This window comes from Lutra lutra, chromosome 17, assembly GCF_902655055.1.
Source record: "Lutra lutra chromosome 17, mLutLut1.2, whole genome shotgun sequence".
In the NCBI taxonomy this organism is placed as follows: Eukaryota; Metazoa; Chordata; class Mammalia; order Carnivora; family Mustelidae; genus Lutra; species Lutra lutra.
Genome location: NC_062294.1, coordinates 26,533,110 through 26,554,198, shown reverse-complemented (window position 1 = coordinate 26,554,198; position 21,089 = coordinate 26,533,110). Strand labels below are relative to the sequence as shown.

Here is a 21,089-nt window from a genome sequence, read left to right as displayed (position 1 = left end):
GCTGAATGTATCGAGTGAAGGCTTACTTGATGGGAAACAGGAGGTCTAGATAGCTTCAGACTGACTCCCCACTAAATACTTATTAATTACAAAGAGAAAAATGTTAACTCTAGAGTGCAGAAACCTTACCAAGTGATCAAAGGGAAAATCATCAATACTGGGAGAAACCAGCAGCTGGTACCTCTTGATATGCTGCACTAAGAAGAATGCAACATCACTTTTTTTTTTTTTTTTAAGTAGGCTCCATGCCCAATGTGGGGCTTGAAATCACAACCTTGAGATCAAGAGTCGCACACGCTACCAAGGGAGCCAGCCAGGTGCCCCACAACATCACTTCTCAGACATTCCTTCCCCCATGCAGAACCTGAATATAATCATGAGAAAACATCAGAACATCAGCTAACCCTAGGTGAAGGGACATCCTGCAAAATAATAGGCTTGTTCTCTTCAAAGAAGTCCAAGTCACCAAAGACGGAAAAAGGCTGAGGGGCCATCCCAGATCCAAGGAGACTGAAGATACGAGCCTATGTGATGAAACTGGGGAAACCCACACTGGATCCAGGAACAGAAAAGAAGACAGAAAAGGCCACAAAAGACATGATTGGGACAATTGGCCAAATCTGAAGATGGATTGGGGATGAGGTAGTAGCATCATTTCAATTCTGAATTTCCTGATTGGGATAAGGTACTATGGTAGGTAAGATAAAGGTTTAGTCCTCAAGAAATATGCACTGACAGATATGTGGATTTTTTTTTTTTTAATAAAAAAAATGTACCTGGCTTTCTTCCGGAGTAACTTCTGAGACTCAGGATAATGCACCAAAATTTCATTCAGGTCCTTCTTGTCCAGAATGAAGAGGTTGGTAAACCCGTGGGCGACCACATTGGCTGTGCGCCGATTCCCGCCCCCAACAGCCAGCAAGCTGGGGCAGAGAAGGGAGGAGGTGAGACCTGGCAGGCTGGCGTTGGGATCCCGCTAAAATGTCCCTTTCCTCCCGTTGCCCAGAGCAGAGGGCGGCCCCACACACCCAAGAGCTGGGTCCCACCCCCATATGTCAGCATCCACGCATGTTTTCCTCAGACCCGCCAAAGGGTCCCCTAAGGATGAGGTCCCCCCTTGACTACCACCACCACAGCTTGCTCAGGCCTGCCTATCTTATCCCAGCTCCCCCCTGACCTTATTTCTCCAAACACGGATCCAGCCTTCAGTGTCACCAGCACGGCCTTCCCATCAGGGCCACCCAGGACCTGCACCTGTCCCGCCTGGATGATGTACATCTCTCGACCAATCTCCCCCTGAAACAGAGAAGTGCTGAGCCCCTCTGCCATCATCAGAAGTGACCAGAAGACTGGCAGGGCTGGGCCCGGAGGCCGCTGGCACAGAGCAGAGGAACCTGGGGTGGCGTCCAGCCCACCACTGACATGGTGTGTGGAGCAAGGCCACTCGCTTCCTCTCTGAGGCCTCAGTCTCCCCATCTGTGGATTGGGAAGAGTGGCCACCTCTGGCCTGCCTGATGAGATTCTGTGGGGGAGTTAGTGGTGTGATGGAGAGGAAAGTGCTAGGTTAGCGAGAAGGTGCGAGTGTAATGGTATTCTACAAATTCCCAATTATACACGCCAATGGAGGGCCGGAGACATGGAAAAAATTAGCAGTGGTTCATACAGTACGTTGATACCTGTGCCTAGGACGTGTCACCTTAGGAGCTCGATAAGCATTTGCTAGGTGAAACAGCAGTGATAACGATATTGGTCACGAAGTCCAGCTCTCGTGCGACAGTTTTCTGAGGGAGGCATTGCTCTAAGTGCTGGGCCTGCTTAGTCCTCCACAGCTCTGGGGTAGGAACCCTTTGCCCAAGGTTGCAAAGCTAGGGCCTGGGAAAGTGGGGATTGGGGCCCAGTCTGGTTTCAGACCTCATGGGTGCTGTGGGTTGAATGGTGTCCCTCCCAAATCCATATGTTGAAGTCCTCACCCCTAGATGCTCAGAATGCGACCTTTGGAGATAGGGTCATTGCAGATTTCATTCGTTAAGTTGAGATGAGGTCATACTGGAGGTGAGTGGGCCCCTAATCCAGTGTGACTGGTGTCCCTCTTAAGGGGATATTTGGACACAAAGACAGGCATACCGAGATGACGATATAAAGTTACACAGGGAGAGGACAGCCATCTATATGCCAAGGAGAGAGGAACAGATCCCTCCCTCACAGCCCCAAGAAGGAGCCAATCCCACTGACACCTTGGTATTGGACTCCCAGCCTCCAGAACTGAGACACAATGCATTTCTGTTGCTTAAGCTGCCCAGTCTCTGGTCCTTTGTCAGAGCAGCTGGAGCAGGCTAAGGCAATGGTCTTAATCCCAAGTTAGAGCAAATGAATGGACGCATGCCTGCTTGAATGGCTTGCTTTGGACTGCAATCAGAAATACGCAGGCTGGGCGCCTGGGCGGCTCAGTCGGTTAAGCGTCTGCCTTCAGCTCAGGTCTTGATCCCAGGGTCCTGGGATGGGGCTACACATCGCACTCCCCGCTCAGCAGGGAGTGTTCTTCTCCCTTTCCCTCTGCCCCCTGCTCATGCTCTCTTGCTCTATCTCAAATAAAATCTCTTAAAATTAAAAAAAGAAAAGAAATACCCAGTCTGCCATGCACCTTCTAATCCTCATGCCCTCACAACGCCTCTCTCCCTGTCCATCACACCTGACATGTTTAAGAGGAGAGACAGCAAGGATAGGTCAATTGATGACACCTTGGATTCATTCAACAAACGTTTCCTGGGCTTCTCACACAGACATGGGAGCCTTAACAGGAAGAAAGCTTCGTGTCCCTGTTTCTGTGTCCAATTTGACACAGGGCTGAAGGGTCTACAGAGCTCCCCCTCAGCCCTGGGATGGGCGGCGGGGGTGGGGGTGGGGTGCCTGGTGTCCCAGGGGTGACTCAGCGAGATCATCACATAGCAAAACTGGACAGCAGGGGCATTCACACTTGCTTATCAAGTGTTCACTTCAAGGTCCCTCTGCCAACCCCCTCCACCTTGTTCAGCCTTCCTCATTTGCCAGCAAGTTCTACATTACCCCCAAAGATAGCTACAGCAGCAATGGCACCTAGCTCTGTAGGTACAGCTGATTCAACCTTCACAACCCCCCACCGTAACCCCAGGAGGGAATACCGGCAACATCCCTACTTCACCCATGAGAAGAGACTCAGAGAGGGTAAGCCACTGCCCCAAGGCAGCACAGCTAGGAAGGAGCCTGTGTCAGACAAATCACTCTATTGCTCTCAATCCCCTCTTGGCCTCTAGGGCTGCAGCTTTAAGTTTTCAACCACCTGTAGCACTGTTTCCCCATTTCTCCAGGCTCTCTGCTTCCAGAAACTTCACTGCTATACGGCATACAACTTGGAGATGGGGGCCTTCTTGGGCTGAAGTTTTCTGAGTCGCACAGGGGTTGCGTGGGCATTATTTTCATCTCTGTACACACACCCAGCCTTTACAGCCCTGTAACAAGGGGACTGAATTCCAAGTTCGTGCCCTTCCGCCCTAACCACTCACTCCCCAGAGGGCACTGGTCTCACCTTGAATGGGGAATGGGAGCAGAAATGGCCTTGACACTGGGTATCCCTAGGTTCAAGTGCAAGTATTTTCCAGGATCGGATGGGTGGTTGAAGGAGTGAAGAGAGCCTGGTATGGGACAGCGGGGAAAGGTGGGGCCTGTGGCATTGGGAGGGAGGGTGCCATCCTCTTTGGGGGCAACCCCTTCTCCACCCAGTTGACTCTTGCTATTTGGGAAAATGGGGCTCTGTTTTTAGCTAGACATCTGGATTTTTATGTGAAACCTTCATATTTGTAAAGGTTGGGGACAAAGTCAACATTGTTTTTTTAAGATTAGGAAAAAAAAGAACACCTAAAAACCACAAAACACTGTATGGGCTGCTCCTATGAGAAGGCCCTCGGTTTGCAGCCTGTGACCTATCCCAGCCACCCCCCCCCGACTCCGTTTTCCTGATAGGAAGACCAAGACCCTGGAAGCTGTTCCATCGGCAGAGTCAGGGCCCTACCTCTCGTGAGGTTCCTCACTTTCCTTTTCTGGAAAGTGGGGTTCCTCGCCCTGGCTCCCCTGGTCCTGTGTCAAGGGAACAAGGTCTGAGGCGCACTGGAGCTCAGTGCCCGCCTGGGGCCAGACAAAGGCTCCTCTGGCCAAACAAGTGGGGAGGCCTGGGCACAGCTCTCCTTGGGCTTGCTGACCCTCCTGGCCTTCAGAGCGCCCCCTTCTGCCCAGCTCAGGGCCGGCGGGTGCGCTGGGAACCTCAGCTGGCCTTGCAGCTGTCTGGGGCCACCCACCTTCTTGCACACGTAGTCGTTGGGCAGGTAGACGACAGAACGGAGCCTCTTCAGCATGTCAAAGATCAGCTGTCGGTCACAGCCCTGCCCCAAGAGGAGGGGGAAAGAATGCCCATTTAGAGGAGGGTGGGGTCTTGGGGCTCCCCAGAACCCCGGGGACAGGGGTGCTGGGTGGGCACTACCTGGAAGAGAGCCACTTTGCTGACGATGTTATAGTTCACGTCGATGGCAAGGTCCAAACGCATCTTGTCTGGAAGCTGCACCATCAGTTCTGACTCGTCTGCAAAGGAGACACTGGCAACAATCAGAGGCACATCCCGCCACCCCCCGCCCCCACACATGCACACACAGGGCCACACCATTCCTCTGCCACCCAGAGCCACACTGTATTGGAAGAGTTCCTCTCTGGGCTTTTTTCCCTCTGTGGGGAACACCACCGTGTACTTCCTTAGTTAACTTCTACTGCTTCTTTAGAACCCCTTACTAAATGTCACCTCCTCCAGGAAGCCTTCCCTCAAGATCCCCACACCGACTATTAGGTTCAGCAGTCTCTGTGTGGGCGCGCTGACCACACCCCTTATTGCAACGGTTTGCTCCTGCTAGTCTGCGCTCCTCACGCTCTGAGGATGTTAGCAAGAGCTAGAATACATCGAACACTCTTTTTACAGAGTGTTTTACAAAGATGGTTGTATTAAATCCTCCCAACAACCCGACAGGTGCCCACTACCACCATGCCCAGTTTACAGAAACTATAACAGAAACCGCCAGGCAGGGGCGGGGGGGTGGAGAATGGAGTCCATATCCCACCTGGGTCCGTGGTGCTCCAGAGCCTGTCCCAGTCTGCTTTGCCCATGATGAGGGCTGAGTGCCCAGCAGAGAGCCTGGCACGGAATGAATGCCTGTACTAGGGATGGGAAATGAACTAACTTGACCTAATCTTGATGCCCCTCCCACTGTACCACAATCATTCATGGGTTCAGGTGCGGATCTGCATGACCTGGGCAGCTGGAAACCCGCTCTGGTCCTTCATATGTGCCCCTGGAGAAGGGGGCAATGATTTAGATGTCACAGGGCTGTCCCTAGAATGGAATGATGCGACGGAGGGAACCATGCCTTGTACAGAGTGAGCGCACCAGCCAGGGACACTAACGCTGCCTCGACCACTCGCTGTCCACCCTCGGCTCAGGAGACCTTGGAGCTCAAGTGTGGCTTCTTTGAGGCCAGAGGGAAGCCTGTGGAAGCAGGGGGCCCTTGAATAAGCTGAGTGCGTTGAGGGACCCTAAGACACAGTGCCAGTGGCCCACCAGCTCATCAGTAGCCTCCAGAATGATGTCTAAGCTCTGAAAACAAAATTACTAGCTCCCAAAGATAAAAAGAGAGAGAGAGAGAGAGACTGGGGGGGGGGATTGTGACTTAATTAACACAGAAGTAGCATATTCACATTTCATTAAGCATTCCATTTCCAATTCAGGAAAACGGTACTACACCTGAAAACAGTGCACAGGTCAGATTCTCCCACTTCCCAGGAATTACTGAGTACACCCCATCATTGCCAAAAAAGGAGAAACAGTGGGGAGTTATATGCATTGTTGCAGCCGAAGAATTTCAGAAGCAAAGCATAACATCAAGTTTACAAAAAGTGTATGTGTAGGGGCACATGGGTGGCTCAGTCAGTTAAGTGTCTTCAGCTCAGGTCATGATCCCAGGTTCCTGGGATCGAGTCCCACATTGGGCTCCCTGCTCAGTGGGGTGTCTGCTTCTATTCTACCCTTCCTCCCTGCTCATGTTCGATCTCTCTCTCACTCTCAAATACGTAAATAAAATCTTTAAATATATATGTGTGTGTATGTATGTCTATGGAAAGAGAAGAGAGGGGATCTTCCTTCTGTCCTGATTTCAGCTGTACTTCCATCTCTGAGAGGGATGCATTTCAAGGCAGGGGAAGAGAAGGGAGGGCAGGCAGGACATCCAAAAGACAAGGCCCTCAAGTCTTCAGGGGTCTCCTGATGGCCCAGCTTGGGGCACCTCATGGGCTTCCCTGGGCCCCCCTCACTTGAATATGTTGGGGCCACAGCCAAGAGGCACCAGTGCTCAGGACCTCAGGGACACGGGTTAGAGGCAGGACCAGGGGATAGCTGGTAGGAGGAGGGAGGGGGATCAGGGAGGAGGGGGCAGGGGATAGCTGGTGGTAGCTGGGGCACCTGTCTTACCCAGCATGCCTTGGGACTGCCAGGTGTACTCGTACCAGGTCTTGACCCGGTTCTGCACAGACCTGGGGATCTTGTAGAAGTTCATGTACTTCACAGTGCTGTCCATGCAGCTGCGGTAGTAGGTCTGCCCGGCGGTGGCGGCCCCCACCACGTCTCTCATCTAGGCGCAAGGAGGAAGTGTCAAGGGGCAGAGTGGGGCTTGGGGCCCATGCGTTGTGAGCATGTGTATCTACTCGGACTGGGGGTGCATGAGGAAGGGGCCCAGGAGAGAGGGGACCCATGTCCGCACACAGAGGAGGCTACCGACGGGAGAAGTTCTGCTTCCAGTGTGGACATGGGCAGGGCGGGATAAGGCTGCCGAGAACAGCACCTGCTATGAGGAAATGCCTCGCTGGGCCAGGCTAATTGTGGTCTGACCTGGCCCCTCGGTGCCAGAGGCCACTTCGACCTCACTGGAGGAAATGTGAACCTGGTGTACTACTCCTTGTGACAGGACTGGATTCTGAGGCCATGGGACTGTGGCTTCAGGCAATGATTAGAATAAGAGATGCACCCCTGCACATTAGACACCCCCAGGGGTTTCTCTCCAGGGGAGCAACCCAAATCCCCAGCCTTTGCAGAAAGCCTTTCAGCCTAGCTCTCCAAAGATATCCCAAAGGGACCGACCTTTCCAGTGGAAGCCAGCGTACAGAAGAATGGGACCTAGACCTCTACCCCGTCCCCTTCACCCAGCAGGTTCCAGAGCTCTAGGCTCCTGAGTCCAGTCCTAAGGTCTCTCCTGGACTTAGTCCGAAAGAAATGACCACAGCTGGTGACATTTCTGACAGCAATGGGAGGGAGAGGGGCCCTGCGGGCAGGCGGGTGGCAAGCTAGCTACCTGTCCGATCATCACAGAGAAAGCGAAGACACCCGTGAAATAGTTCAGGCCCTGGAAGACGATTTCAAAGAGCGTTTTGGGGTCAGGCAGCCCACCAATGGTGATGAGGGTCTTCACAGCCCAGTAGTAACAGCGAATGTAACTAGAGAGAGAAGAGGAAGGGGACCTCGGTCAGCAAAGGCCCCCTTTTGCTGAGTCTGGGGGGCTTGGCTCTGACGGATGTGCAGCATGCAGAAAAGAAAACCCTTTATTTCTACGTGCAAGGAAAAGAGCCTAACAGCCACAGGGCACACGGTGTGCAGAGCACGTGCACAGATACAGAGGCATGTTGTCTCCTCTGTTTACATATGGGGAAACTGAGGCTCCAGGAGACTGCTAGAAAGACTTGGCAGGAGGGTAGACCAGGGTCTTCTGACTTCTGATGCCTGGACTCCTTGATATTATTTCAATTTCCACTACCTTCCCTTTGCCATCCTGGCATGTTGGTTCCCCAAAACCGAAAGCAATGTCTAACTTGGAAGATATCTCAAAGACCACGTTTTCTGACCCTCTCCCCTGCCCATCTCTTTTCCAGATGGGGAAACTGAGGCCCCAGAAGGCAAAGGAAACACTCATGGTCACCAGTGGGCCAGGTCCAGAGCTGGGATTAGAATTCAGGCTGTCATCTGCCTCTCTGAGCCTTCATTCACAGTTGGTAACGTCTCTCCATGGGTGCACGAACCAGGGAAGGGAGGTATGGGCGTGGGAGATGCCCTAAGCTTATCTCATTATCACAGAGGAGTAAGAGTCCCTCATACATCTGTTCACACCTTCAGGCTTGGCCGTCCCAGGGGTCAGCAGTGGGTGAGGTCAGCAGGGCTCAAGGACAAGATAATCCCAGCTGGCTTTCCTGTGCCTTCCTATCTTCCTACCTGGGCACACAGGTGGTGTCCAGAGCCTGCCCTGACCCCAGTGTCCTGATATACCCACATTTTTGAGGTCCCTGCTCAGCTCCAAAATCAAGACCATCATCCACTGGCAAATCACCCAGTCTGGGGATGACCCCAAGCGGGTCCTCCCCCGGACTCCGTTCACCATCTAGTTCTTCAGAGTCATAGTTAGAACATGGGCTCTGGACGGGACTGCCTGGGCTCAAACCCAGCTCTGCCACTTCCTAGCCGCCTAATGAGGACAAATTACTAATCTCAGCAAGCTTCGACTTCTTTCTCCTACGGTGGACATGGCACCACAGAGTGATCGTGAGGACAAAATGAGGTAGCAAAAGATGCCTGGGACATGACGGGCTCTCAGCCTTCTCTGTCACTGGTACCTGCCACATGCCCGCGGTTAGGGAACAACAGACTCACCAGTGTCCTCAAGAAGCTTACCATCTAGTGCAGACAGGCAAGAAATCGGGCAAAGAATACTGGGAGGGGGAAGCCCAGAGCTTGTTGGCGAGTTATGTTGGAGGAGGTCTCTGTCTCTGACCACTAGCTGGGAGGCCTGGGCTGGGCGCTGCGCCACCCTGCACCTCATTCACCACCTGGTGCGTAGAAATTTCTGGACAACACGCGGCTCCCCCATGAAGCCCCCGTCATACTGTCCCGGGCCACCAGAGGGCGTGCAAAGCAGCCGTAAGCAGGGACTGAGCTTAGTGGGTGCTCCTGGACCACCCCCCAAACTCTTTCTGATTAAGGAATCTTCTGTTGGCATGGCAGGTCTTAGGGGCCTCCCTGAAGTCTTCTTGTCTTCAATGCTACTGGGTCTGTGGGGACCCCTGCCTGCTCCAATCCAGGCAGAAGCAGAACAGGACCCAGATATGTTAAGAACTTGGGTCCTCAAGCCCCTGGGCCAGAGCAGACTCTCAACAAATGGTCACTATTTTGAAAATGATTATTACCCTTGATATTGGACTTCAGGAGGGATCCTTCACTCTTTGTGCTTTTTTGCAGATACTAGGGCTTCCCTGTAGGATTTCATCTGGAGAAGAGTAGGACTGCCCAAGACAGCATGCCCCTTCCAAGGTTGGCAGAAGGAAGTCCCTGACAGCTCTCCCCTGTCCTCCCTTCCCTGCTTCCCCTTCCACCCCAGGCCTGCCCATGATTGGGGGGGCCAGGCCCAGTCCTCGGACTTGGGTTCTCAGCCTCCTGGGGCACAAACCCCTTTGAGAATCTAAGGAAAGCTAGCCACCTTTTCCTTAGGGAAGCCAGCATGTCCTCAAAATTTAGCTCCAATTTTGGTGGTGGGTGGTGGTGGGACCCCTGTACAACTCTGGATCCTGGCTTAGCAGCCCCTCTCCTGGTATGCTGGTTTCCCCATAAGAATGATCATAGCTGGGGCGCCTGGGTGGCTCAGTGGGTTAAAGCCTCTACCTTCGGCTCGGGTCATGATCCCAGGGTCCTGGGATCGAGCCCCACATTGGGCTCTCTGCTCAGCGGGGAGCCTGCTTCCCCCCTCCCCCCGTCCCTCTGCCTGCCTCTCTGCCTACTTGTGATGTCTGTCTATCAAATAAATAAATAAAATCTTTTAAAAAAATGGGTTAAAGAATGATCATAGCTCATCACTAACTCTTGTCCAGGCATGACCCAGACACATTACACAAATGAGTTTATCATTCCTCACAAGAAATCTGAATGTACTACTATGCTCAGGCTGGAGAGGGGAAATTGAGTCCCAGAAAGGGGAAGAGCCTCAGCCAAGGTCACAGAGCGAGTTTTAATGAACATCTTCTGTTCTTCCCTGGACTCCTGTCCCTTAAGCCTGTGCCCTGCCTCTCCAGGCTCACGGCCCTAACCTGGACCCAGGTACTTAGGCCTCCCTTCCCGCACTGTCCTCCCTCCCCCAGACCACACAAAACCTTTGTCTCTAACTGGTTCATCGCCTTCACCCCTGTCCCTCGAGTCCATCTCTCCTCAACCATCACCAGCAGAGTCACCTTTCTGAGATCCCCCTGGGTCCTGTCATCTTCCTGCTTCCAAGGTATAGAGGCAAGAGGTGAGAGGGGAGCCGGGCTATCGTTCCATATCCTTCTGACATTGAAAAATATGGCAGCCTGGGGAACTCCCTGTACTTTCCTACCAACTCTTCTGGAAATCTGGAACTGCTCTAAAAAAATAGTGTATTGGGGCGCCTGGGTGGCTCAGTGGGTTAAGCCGCTGCCTTCGGCTCAGGTCATGATCTCAGGGTCCTGGGATCGAGTCCCACATCGGGCTCTCTGCTCAGCAAGAAGCCTGCTTCCCTCTCTCTCTCTCTGCCTTCCTCTCCGTCTACTTGTGATCTCTCTCTGTCAAATAAATAAATAAAATCTTAAAAAAAAATAGTGTATTAATTATAAGAATAATAATTTTTTTTAATCTTAAAAATGTTCTTATTCTTGGCCTAGCAATCCCCCTTTGGGAATTTATCCTGAGGAAACAATCAGACCAGAGGACAAAGATTCAGATACAAAGATGTTCACTGCAGCATCACGTGTCAGACTAAGGAACTGGAGACCCTCCAGTGCCCAGGGATGAGGGCATGATTAAATAAACACTGGCCTCTCTCCATGGGGAGGATATCAGGATTGTGGTTTTAAAAAAATTGATGATGGGCAAATATGCACAATATTCTGTTATTCTACATCTCTGTGGGTGACATATTTTTCCACATTATCACATTTCTAAAGTTGGGATGGATCTTACAAACTATGTGTCCATTTACTGTAATATTTCTCTTTTTTTCCAAAAAGCTACATTGACCCAATAATGTATCATAGAAGGAACTGCATCTTAGAAGAAAGAAATATAGTGAGGAATGTTCCTGATCCTTCTTCAATAATCAGGATAGGGGCGCCTGGGTGGCTCAGTGGGTTGAGCCGCTGCCTTTGGCTCGGGTCATGGTCTCAGGGTCCTGGGATCGAGCCCCGCATCGGGCTCTCTGCTCAGCAGGGAGCCTGCTTCCCCCTCTCTCTCTGCCTGCCTCTCTGCCTGCTTGTGATCTCTGTCTGTCAAATAAATAAGTAAAATCTTAAAAAAAAAAAAATCAGGATAAATAGATATGAAACAAAGAACCGCACAAAAGAACCCCACACTGGCTCCCCATCACCTAGAACCAGATATGAAACAAAGAACAGCAAAATAAAAAAAACCCACACTGGCACCCCATCACCTAGAACCATGCTATCCTGTAAAAATACAATGTGACCGGGATGCCTGGGTGGCTCAGTTGGTTAAGCAGCTGCCTTCGGCTCAGGTCATGATCCCAGTGTCCTGGGATCGAGTCCTGCATCAGGCTCCTTGCTCGGCAGGGAACCTGCTTCTCCCTCTGCCTCTGCCTGCCACTCTGTCTGCCTGTGCTCGCTCTCTCTTTCTCTCTCTCTCTGACAAATAAATAAACAAAATCTTTTAAAAAAATATGATGTGACCCACCTATGTAACTTAAAATCTTCCAGTTGTCACATTTTTGCAAAAGCAAAGGAAACAGGTGAAATTAATTTCGATAATGTTTTTTAGCGACCCAAAATATCAACGTTAATATCATTTCAACATGTAACCAATATTTTAGGCATGAGCAACAAGGCAGTTGACATGTTTCTTCATGTCTTCTGAACCTGTGTGTATTTCCCATCTCAGTCATGGTGACTTTTGAGGACTTGGTGGCACCCTGTGGCCAGCGGCCACCGGATTGGTTAGTCCCTGCCACCACACAAGATAGCTCTCAGAGCCTTGACAATGACGCCATTTTGCAACTCTGCACCTCTCTTCCAGCTGCTCCCTTCCCCAGAGCTTCTCTGCCCCTTCTTTCTACCTACCAAGGCCAAAATCAAACATGACTTTTTGTAATTGATGGTCCCATGCCCACGCCTCTCCAGCACCAGGCAGATGGTACACTGGCTGAGAATGCAACCATGCTGCCCCAGGTTCAAATTCCAGCTCTGGAAATTATGAGCTAACTGTGTGACCTTGGAAAGTGACTTCCCATCTGCTACCCCCTCTGTAAGATGGGAATGATGACAGTGCCCATCTCGAGTGATGACTGGAAGGACTAAGTGAGTTACTGTGTGCAGTACTTAAAGCAGGGCTGGTGCAGAATAAGCGTTCTCTGCTCTAAGTACTCACTGCTATGATTATAGTAGTACCATTGTCATCGTCACTACATGAGCATGTCCCACACATGCGGCAGCTCTCTGGACTGGCAAGTAGGGTTCACCTTGTTTGCCAGATCCCGCATGGCTAGCGATGCCTGGGGAGCTATGTTGAGAGGTGTGCTCTGGCCTCCTTCCCACTTGGCTTTATCCATGGGATAAAGGAGTAGATGCACGTGGGAGGCGAATTTGCCAACTCTCCTAGGCTCTAGGAGGCTGAAAGGACCTTTCTAGCAAGTCTTGTTCCTGTTTGTGCCCCCCTCTGCCTGGCACATGGCTGGTGCTCAGGAAATGTTAGCTCAGTGAGGACACAGAGATGTGGTCCTCCAACTTCCTCATGTCAGTGGCTCCTTGGGACTACGACAGCCTCAGCAACAGGGCAGCAATGGGACCTCTTTCCGGGACCCTCAGTGAATTACAGCCCCAGGAAGAAGACTGTGGCTCACCTGTTTCCCACGCCGTCGTAAACCCAGTGAGTGGATCCAATGCCCTGATAGGCTGATGCCCAGTAGTACAGACAAGAGTTCACATGCAGGCTATAGAGCAGGTAAGCCGTGGTCCTGATCACCCTGCAGAGGAAGGACACGCATGAACACAGTGGTGGAGCAGGTGGCCATGATCTCTCGCCCCAAGGGTAGGGACTGCAGGGAACAAACCCACCTTTACCCACCCGTGACACGTGCCTAGGTCATGCCCCTGATGGAATGTCACGGTCCGGCCCCACTGCCTGGCAGGATGGACACGTGGCAGACACCTAGCAGGATGGACATCCGGCTGGATGGACTGTGCCAACCACATGCTTGCTGGAGACTTTGCCAGCTAGGGATGGTGGCGTGTGAATGGCAAGCCGTCAAGGCCAGGGCCTGGGATGGCCCTGAGCCCCATGTGCCGATAGTTCTGGTGGTGTGAAGGACAGCAAAGGACAGCAGGAGCTGTAGCCTTGGAGGGGGCGGGAAGGGACAGACATGTGCAGAGAAGGACCACGTCATGAGAGACGTGGAGAAGCTCTGCCCCTGCCCGTGGCCCAGCTGGGCTTGTGCCCCACTCCAGCATTGAGAGAGGGCCCACTGTCCTTCCAATCACGCCCACTGTGATCGAGCAGGATTGAGGGGCCCAGTTCCCCGAGCTGAGATCAAAATGATGCCCAGCTCCGTGGAAATAGCGGTGAGCCGTGCACACGAACTTCTGTGTGCCCTCCTCACAATTGGGGGAAATAGGACATTCCTGGCTCTCTAGAAAAACAAACATCCCTTCAGAGAAGGGCCAGGAAGAGGCCTGGCTTCCGGTAGCACTGGGGCCCGTGGGGCCAGAGGAGCTTAAAAGGGGAAGAAATATGAGTAGAGAATGCCTAGGGCTGTTGCCGCAGACAGCCTGTGTTGTGTGCGCTCACGTGCGCGTGTGTGTGCATGCGTGTCTCACCTGTAAACATAGGCTTTGCTGAGGATGGCTTCCAGGCGGCTGTTAAACTCAAAGAAGGCCATGTACTGGGAGGAAGAGCAAAGCATCAGAACGGCCCCCACCCATGGCGTGCGGTGTTAGCCTCCCCCGGGCCCCAGCCCAGATGGCTCCTTCTGCAACGCCCCCCAGAGGAGGCTGGACAGTGAGCGTCCAACATCAGAGGTCTGGAGCCCTCTGAGGGGTGGGGGCCAGAAACTCCCTTTATCAATCCATGGGAAACCGTGACCTGTCTTCCCCTAGAAACTACGCCTAGTCCTGTTCTCACAGTTTGCATATGTGTGAGGGGCTCCCAGAAACCTCCCAAAGCCTATCATGACATTTTCAGGGGTGACGCTTCTCAGGTTAAGAACCCTGTTTGCAACATTTGCTTATGACGGAAACCATCTGATATAGAAACAGCACCCCTACCGCCCCTTACTTAGATCCCAAAGGCTTGTTTTTATAATAAAAGTGTGATAGTAGCTTCTCTTCTTTACTGAGCACCTTTGATGGCCGCGCTTTCTATTCATGACTTTCTTGCTAATTTACACGTGAGGTACGTGGTACCATTCTCCCTTTACAGAGAGGACACGGGCACTTCATGACATTGAGGCAGCTGCCCAAAGCACACAGCTGCTAAGTGGCAGAGGCAGGATTCGATCCCAGAGCATACTCAAAGTGGCCACACGGCACACGTGTTGTGAACATTGGAGAATGACTGTGGGGGAAATTCCCCGAGCCATGAGCTGGTCATCCTCCAAGGGGTCCTCCTGAAGTCCCTCCAGAGTTTACATGGGATGCAGGGCTCCAAGTTTTGTCCTGAGTCATGCTAAACACCAGATATGAATCCCATCACTATGGGCGGGGCGGGGGGTGTAAAACTCGGCTTGTGGATCCACAGTTGGTCTGCCAGGAAATCCCACTTGGGGGATTCCAAGAGCTCCAACTGGCTGTCAACCCTGGTCACACTAAACAGACCACTGCCTGGTCTCTCCTTTACACTGTGTCACCTTCACTGGGACACTGGCTCTGCCCCAGTGGCAGGAGGGACGACTGTCATGACACCAAGCAGCAATGAACAATGAGACAGGTATTAGGCTGCACGTCCAAATCTATCCTGGGTACTTCCCGGCTCCTGTGACCTTGAGCAAGTCACCCAAGGTTTTCAAGCCTCGGTGTCCCCATCTTTGAGACGCAGACAATCATAAAGCAGAAGTCCCTCTCTTGTGTTTCTGTAATGACTGAAGGCACAGACAGTGGAGGCATACTGCCTAGGTTCAAATCCGACTCTATTCCTTCTGACCTGTGTGACCTAGGGCAAGTTACTTAACCTCTCTGGTAAAATGCTGGTACTAACAACACTTGTAGGGTTGAAGACTATGTACTTATTAAGCTTCTGGAACAAATCCCTAACACACAGCACAGTAAAGAAGCTCTAAGACTTTCAGGGAATTTCCCATCCCCTCTGGGGTCACCCTGACGCCCCGCCCGGCCCCACTCCCCAGTGCTGCTCAGGGGGGACATCATGATGCTAGTGCAGAGCACAGGAGAGCTGAAGGCCCTGGACGGGAAGCCTACCTTCAAACAGCGGGGCAAGCGCAGGAGGGGATTCACACCAAACTTCAGGTAGAGCAAGTCCAAGGGCAGGAGGCAGAGCATGTCCATCTGAAATCCCCGTGGGACACCGCAGTGTATAAAACAGGCAGCCCCAGGGGGTTGGGGGCTGGGGGAATGATAGGGTCTCTACCTTGGGCGGAGGGGTGAGGTCAGAATGCACCCAGAGGGGCAGAGAGCCTTGTACCCACAAACCTCCCCGTGCCTAGCAGTGGGATTCTGGTGGGATTCACATCACATTGGCCCCGAAGCACCCAGAGTCCCCAGCCACACCTCCCTTCAAGGCGCGGCGGAAGCTTGTACCCTTGGTACACACCTTAAAGCGGCGAGATTTCAGGTAGTTATTGCGCATCTCCTTCTTGTCGGTCTGAAAGAAATGGAATGCTGACTGTGAGATGGCCAGCGAGCTTCATTCCTGACCCCAGGGGAGCCGCCTGGACAGCCCTGCAGAGTTTCCACCTTCCTATCAGAGGAACAGCCTCAGGAGGGCAGCTGAGCTTTGGGGAGAGAAAGCCTTAGGGTCCACAGGTCTGCAAGGGGGGAGGATAGACCTCCCGGAGAGCTGGAAGTGGTCCAAGGTCACCCAGCTAGATTCCGACTTCCTGGCTGGGGAGTCAATATTAGGGTCGTTCTCCTAGCACATGGGTCTTAACCGGACCCTTTGTAACCTGGTTTTCCGAGGAAACGGCTGCTGCTCTCATCAGGCTGCGGGAAGAGGCTGCCCAGGGAGTTCTGTTTCCTTTAAATTGTTCTAGAGACACAAGTGCCCGCCTGTGTGCAGAGGAGCAGCCCCCGCTAGGGTGACGTTTGGGAAAGTGACCTGCACAGAGATATAGGGACTGGGCCCTCTGCCTTCGCCAAGTCAAAATAAGGATTCAGTTTCCTCCCCGGGGAGTGGGGCCTGACCAGGGCACAGGGTCTCACACTGGTCCAGGCAGTGTGTTCTTTGCAGGACCCCCAGGAAATGTTGCTCACCAAGCGGAAGGGCTCTGCGGACATCATCTCAATCCCCCTCCCTGCAACGGTATGAGGTGGGAACAATGAGTTCCCCCATTTTAGGATGACAAAACAGAGGCTCAGAGGGGGCCTGCAGAGCTATCAGTGGTAGAGCTGGGATTTGAACCAGGTCGGTCTGAAGGTCGTTCCCTGGCCCACTTTCCCTCTTTAGGTCCACCCGGTGGTCCAGGAGCCCCTTCACCCATGATCAGGGTTTGGTGTGTGTAATTTGAACAATCATGGGTGCACGTCCCCGAGACCTTGTTCAATCGTCTCGTCTATCACAGCAGCAGCCCGGGTCGGGCTCCTGAAGGTCCTGCTGCGCCACCCCACCCCCCACCCCGGCCACAGGTCCCCCTCCCCCTGCCCAGGCCTCACAATGATGTCTCCCCCTCTGACAAACTGCAGGCGCATCTGGAACACAATGATGTCCAGGAGGTAGACGAGGTCGCACACATAGTCCATCAGCAACCACAGGTGGACGTTGTCCGGCGTCTGGTAGGGGAAGGCCCAGCGCACGGGAATCAGCCAGCAGTTCCAGTTCCAGGCCAGCACCACGAAGAACAGCCACAGGATGTACATCAGGTCTGTGGGGGAGCCAGGGGGCGGGACTGTTCTAGAACGTCGGCCGGAGGAGGGCTCCTCGCAGGAGCATCAGGGGAGGGCGTCCTTCTTTCCACGAGTCTATTCCTAGATGTGGCACTTCTGTAAGTGGGGTAGGCACGTGTGTGCGTGAGCCTGTGTGCCTGTGTGTGTGCGTCTGCCTGTGTGCCTGCGTGTGTGCGTGTGCCTGTGTGTGTGTGTAAAACTATCTCTGATTTAAAAATAAATCACTGCCAGGCCCTAATAAACCAGAATACTCAGCGGGGGGATGGGGTGTATTAGATAATAGGCAGCTAACTAGAAAACACGTTTGCTCTCATTCTCATTGAAATATTTCCAAAAATGTATTTCCTGCTTTAGTAAATACACAACAGTAAATAATGCCTGGAAGATGGGCACAGACAGGTGGGTGGGTGCATGGATGGAAGTCATGGGTCACGTGGTCATTTTAGAGACCTGGTGGACACCAGGATTGGCATCCTGTTCCCCCACGACTTCTTGTGTGACCACAGGAACGTCTCTCTCTGGCACCTACCCTGCTCCCCAGGGAAGGCACAAGGAGAGGTCAGCTAAGAAAGGCTGGGAGCTTCATAAACTGTAAAGTGCTGTGCCCATAGAAAGGGTTGTCATTGCCAAGGATGAGAACATGGGCTAAATAAAAGCAAAGTGAGAGGAATTCACTTTAGATGTCAGAAGAATCTCTGCCCTTCTCTGCTCAGAGCAGCAGCTCCAGGAAGGGGCCCTCGAGAGCAGAGTAGAAGGCAGACTAGGGTAAGAGTCAGGGTAGGGCTCCTAGTCTGCCACCAACTAGTCGTGCCTCGGTTTCCTTCTCTGTCAGGTGAGGGTGATGGTAGGTTCCTATTCAGGGGCTTTGCTTGTTTGCTTCTGGAGCTCGCTCGCTCTCCCCCACCCACCCACCCCTGGCTCCTCTCACTGGGCCCCCTGCCCTCACACAGCACACAGTGGCAGCAGTGGCTGGCCCAGTCCCACCCAGGACTCACTGGTGAGAGGGTCGATGCTTTGCGGAAACCGGTAGGACTTCCAGGGGCGGCGCTTGAACTTGCAGCAGAGCATGTCGCAATAATGCTCCTCCTCGGTCTGCCCGGCCTCAGCCGCCTTCTCTTCCGGGGCCGGTTCCGGGGCTTTCTTGGCTGGGGCTGCAGGAGGACATGGGGGACCATCTGAGAGGCTCCAGAAAGAGGGCAACCAACCACAGACTCTGGACCTGGAGCCGCAGGGATCCTGGCGGCCCCCCCATCCCCTGCTGTCAGCTCTGCGTGCGGAAGCCCGGGTGCTGTCCACGGCAAAGCCCACGGCACCCGGCCGGATAATCTTACCAGCTGCCAGGCTGAAGCTGCTTCTCAGGGATGGCCCAGAATGAAGTGTTTCTGGGCAAGTTAGGCGTTTTCAGAAGTCTGTTTGTGCATCTGTGTTTGGACCCCCTTGGTTCTCTTTGGAGGGCTAGGGGCGTTCCGTACCCCAAACCCCGCCCCCAAGAGCCAGAAACCAGGGAAACCTTGCTCTGGGTTTTTCAGAGCAGAAAACTGAACTCCTTCATCTCTGAAATGAGACACTGAAGGAGACCACAGCTTCCCTGTGCATTGAAGTTGATGGCGTTGGTGACCTAGGCATTGACTTCTTTAGGTTCAGTATGACTGTGTTTCTAGCTTTAGGACTGTGGATCCAGGCCCTGCTAGGTCTGTTGTTAGCGCCCTGAGCTCGAAGGTACAGTCCTCCTTTGGAAAGACCTGGAAAACCTCCCTGACAAGAGAGCACTTCTCTCATTTCCTCCTGGAACCTGGAAAGCACAAAACTTTGAGGAAGCGCCATGAGACTATTGCAAATGAGGCCTCCAAAAAATAAGACTGAAAAGAAAAGTGGGGGGTGACACCATCTGTGTACAAGGCCATGAGATCCCACCCAGGCTGGACCACCTGCCTGCCAGTGGGAAAGGGCCAGAAGGGTCGAGGAGGAAGTACTTGCCCTGTGGGGGGGTGGGGGAGCCAAATCGGATTGGATCATCAGTCACAACTTTGACCTTATTCCCTCCCCTGGTTCCATAGCTAAAGCTGTACATACAGGACCCAAAAATCCAGAGAGTGGGGAGCACCCCGACCATTTCCTTGGGGGTACCCTCACCATGAGCTTACAAGGGGCTCTAGGGGACCCATTTCTGGCAGGTTGAACCATCCCAGCTCTGGGCTTACAGGGCTTCGGGCTCTCCTCATCGGAGGTGACGTCAGGGTCGATGAGCTTCTCCTTCACCTTCTCTGTCCGCTCCTTGAAAAGCTTCACTAGCTCCTGCAGCCGGTCGTTGATGATGGCACTGTTCTGGCTGGCCACCGAGGCCGCACGATCCTGGCCACTGTGGACACACCTGATGCTGAGCGGGCTGGATGGGAAGGGACCCCCATGCCCCCGGGCAACAGCCGAGCAGCCTCTATATCCCACCCGGCCCCAAGGAGGCAAAAGCTGCCCCAGTTTCCTTCTGACACCAGAAACATCAAACCCACTTTAATAGCTTCTAGGAGGAAATTCAGTCTGAGGCTCACACCTGGGTGCCCAGCTTTTAGAGAATGTACCACACAGGATCTGATTCCGATGGGCGGTTCTGAGAAAACTTTGATCCCACTTGTGATTTAGGGGGAAACTCTTGGAACTCGGGTCAGGACGGTTAGCCCCAGTTTGGGGTTCCCAGGAGATTGGCGTCTGGGACAGATCAAAGAGGGGACAGGGCTATGCTTTTGGCTCAGGAAATAGTTGATGGAAAAAAAACAGTGCAGATCCATTCCATATCCTTTTAACTTCTAGGAATTTAAACTGTCTGTACTGGCAGCAAGAGAGACAGATGGACAGAGAGATGGACAGAGAGAGAATGAATGGGAGTCTGCCCGAGGCGCCGGTCAGCCTGGGGCAAGCACTCTGGGTGGGCTGAGACAGGCCGCAAATCAGCTGTCCTCTGCGTGGTGTCCTTCTGACCATCATGCTGAGCTGAGTGCAATCCTAGTGTTTTCACATCTATCTGTTTTCTGACATGGGGGCACCGGCAATCAAGTCCCCTAGTCCCCGGGTGCTCACCTGACGAGGCAGCTGGGGACCAGCAGCATGGGGACCCCAACAAAAAAGGGCACACAGGTATGCAGAGACGCAAATTGCTTGCCCACATCCGCTCCCTCCCGTGGGGAATGGTCGCTGGGGTGCAGAGTCCCTGTGAGGGCGGCCGGATGGGCTCCCCCAAGAAGAACGTGAGCAGACTTGCTGTGTGCATCTTCTGGACCCCCTGTCTGGCATTCTCTCCATCTAGGGCTGACCCGCAGGGCCTCAGAAGCCACACACAGGTAGCACAGCTGCTGCCACCAGGGTACCTAAACGACTGCCTGGAGGAGAACCCACCACTGACCTGAAACAGGTGTCTGGTGACATGATTATGATAAATGAGACATTGTGTTGCTTAAGCCACTGCATCTGTGGGGTCTAATTGTTATAGCAGCTGAACCCACCTCACTAATGTATGGGTCCCCGAGATGAACTCCTTAAGAGGCTTCAAGGGTAATTATTATTATAACTGATTCCTGCCCTGTTTTCTGGTACTAAACTCCAACCCTGTCCTTACCCTACTGCATAAGATGGAACTGCACTGTATATTCACATGGACCAGTGAACTATGGGTGAAGTTTGGATTTTTTTTCTTTCTCTTTTAACTTTTCTGAACTTTCCACAGCTCCCTAAAACATACTCCATAAAATTATGGGGGGGGGGGGTGCGTGGGAAGGCTGGCAGGAAAGCCCAGTGCCTCCTGTGGCCCCTCCAGAAGCTGAGGCTGGGAATAGGATGGGGATCCCAGGCCAGAGCCTGGGGCCGGGGGATTCACCATCAGCCAGGCATCCCAGACTCTTCCAGAAAACATCTTCTGTTGGCCCAGC

At 53.0% G+C, this 21,089-nt stretch overlaps 1 protein-coding gene across 1 annotated transcript in view; it reads right to left on the bottom strand.

Annotated features, from left to right (window-relative positions):
• Positions 1–21,089, bottom strand: part of CNGB1 (cyclic nucleotide gated channel subunit beta 1) — a 62,360-nt gene that overhangs the window by 10,341 nt on the left and 30,930 nt on the right. The window contains exons 18-30 of the mRNA XM_047712557.1: positions 19,374–19,531; positions 18,168–18,323; positions 16,942–17,150; positions 15,884–15,934; positions 15,532–15,618; positions 13,936–14,000; positions 12,963–13,085; positions 7,416–7,557; positions 6,539–6,698; positions 4,511–4,608; positions 4,329–4,412; positions 1,178–1,296; positions 777–923 (exon numbers count right to left, since the gene is read on the bottom strand). Of these exons, the coding sequence (XP_047568513.1) occupies positions 777–923; positions 1,178–1,296; positions 4,329–4,412; positions 4,511–4,608; positions 6,539–6,698; positions 7,416–7,557; positions 12,963–13,085; positions 13,936–14,000; positions 15,532–15,618; positions 15,884–15,934; positions 16,942–17,150; positions 18,168–18,323; positions 19,374–19,531 (1,599 nt within the window). The remainder of the gene's footprint in view (positions 1–776; positions 924–1,177; positions 1,297–4,328; positions 4,413–4,510; positions 4,609–6,538; positions 6,699–7,415; positions 7,558–12,962; positions 13,086–13,935; positions 14,001–15,531; positions 15,619–15,883; positions 15,935–16,941; positions 17,151–18,167; positions 18,324–19,373; positions 19,532–21,089) is intronic.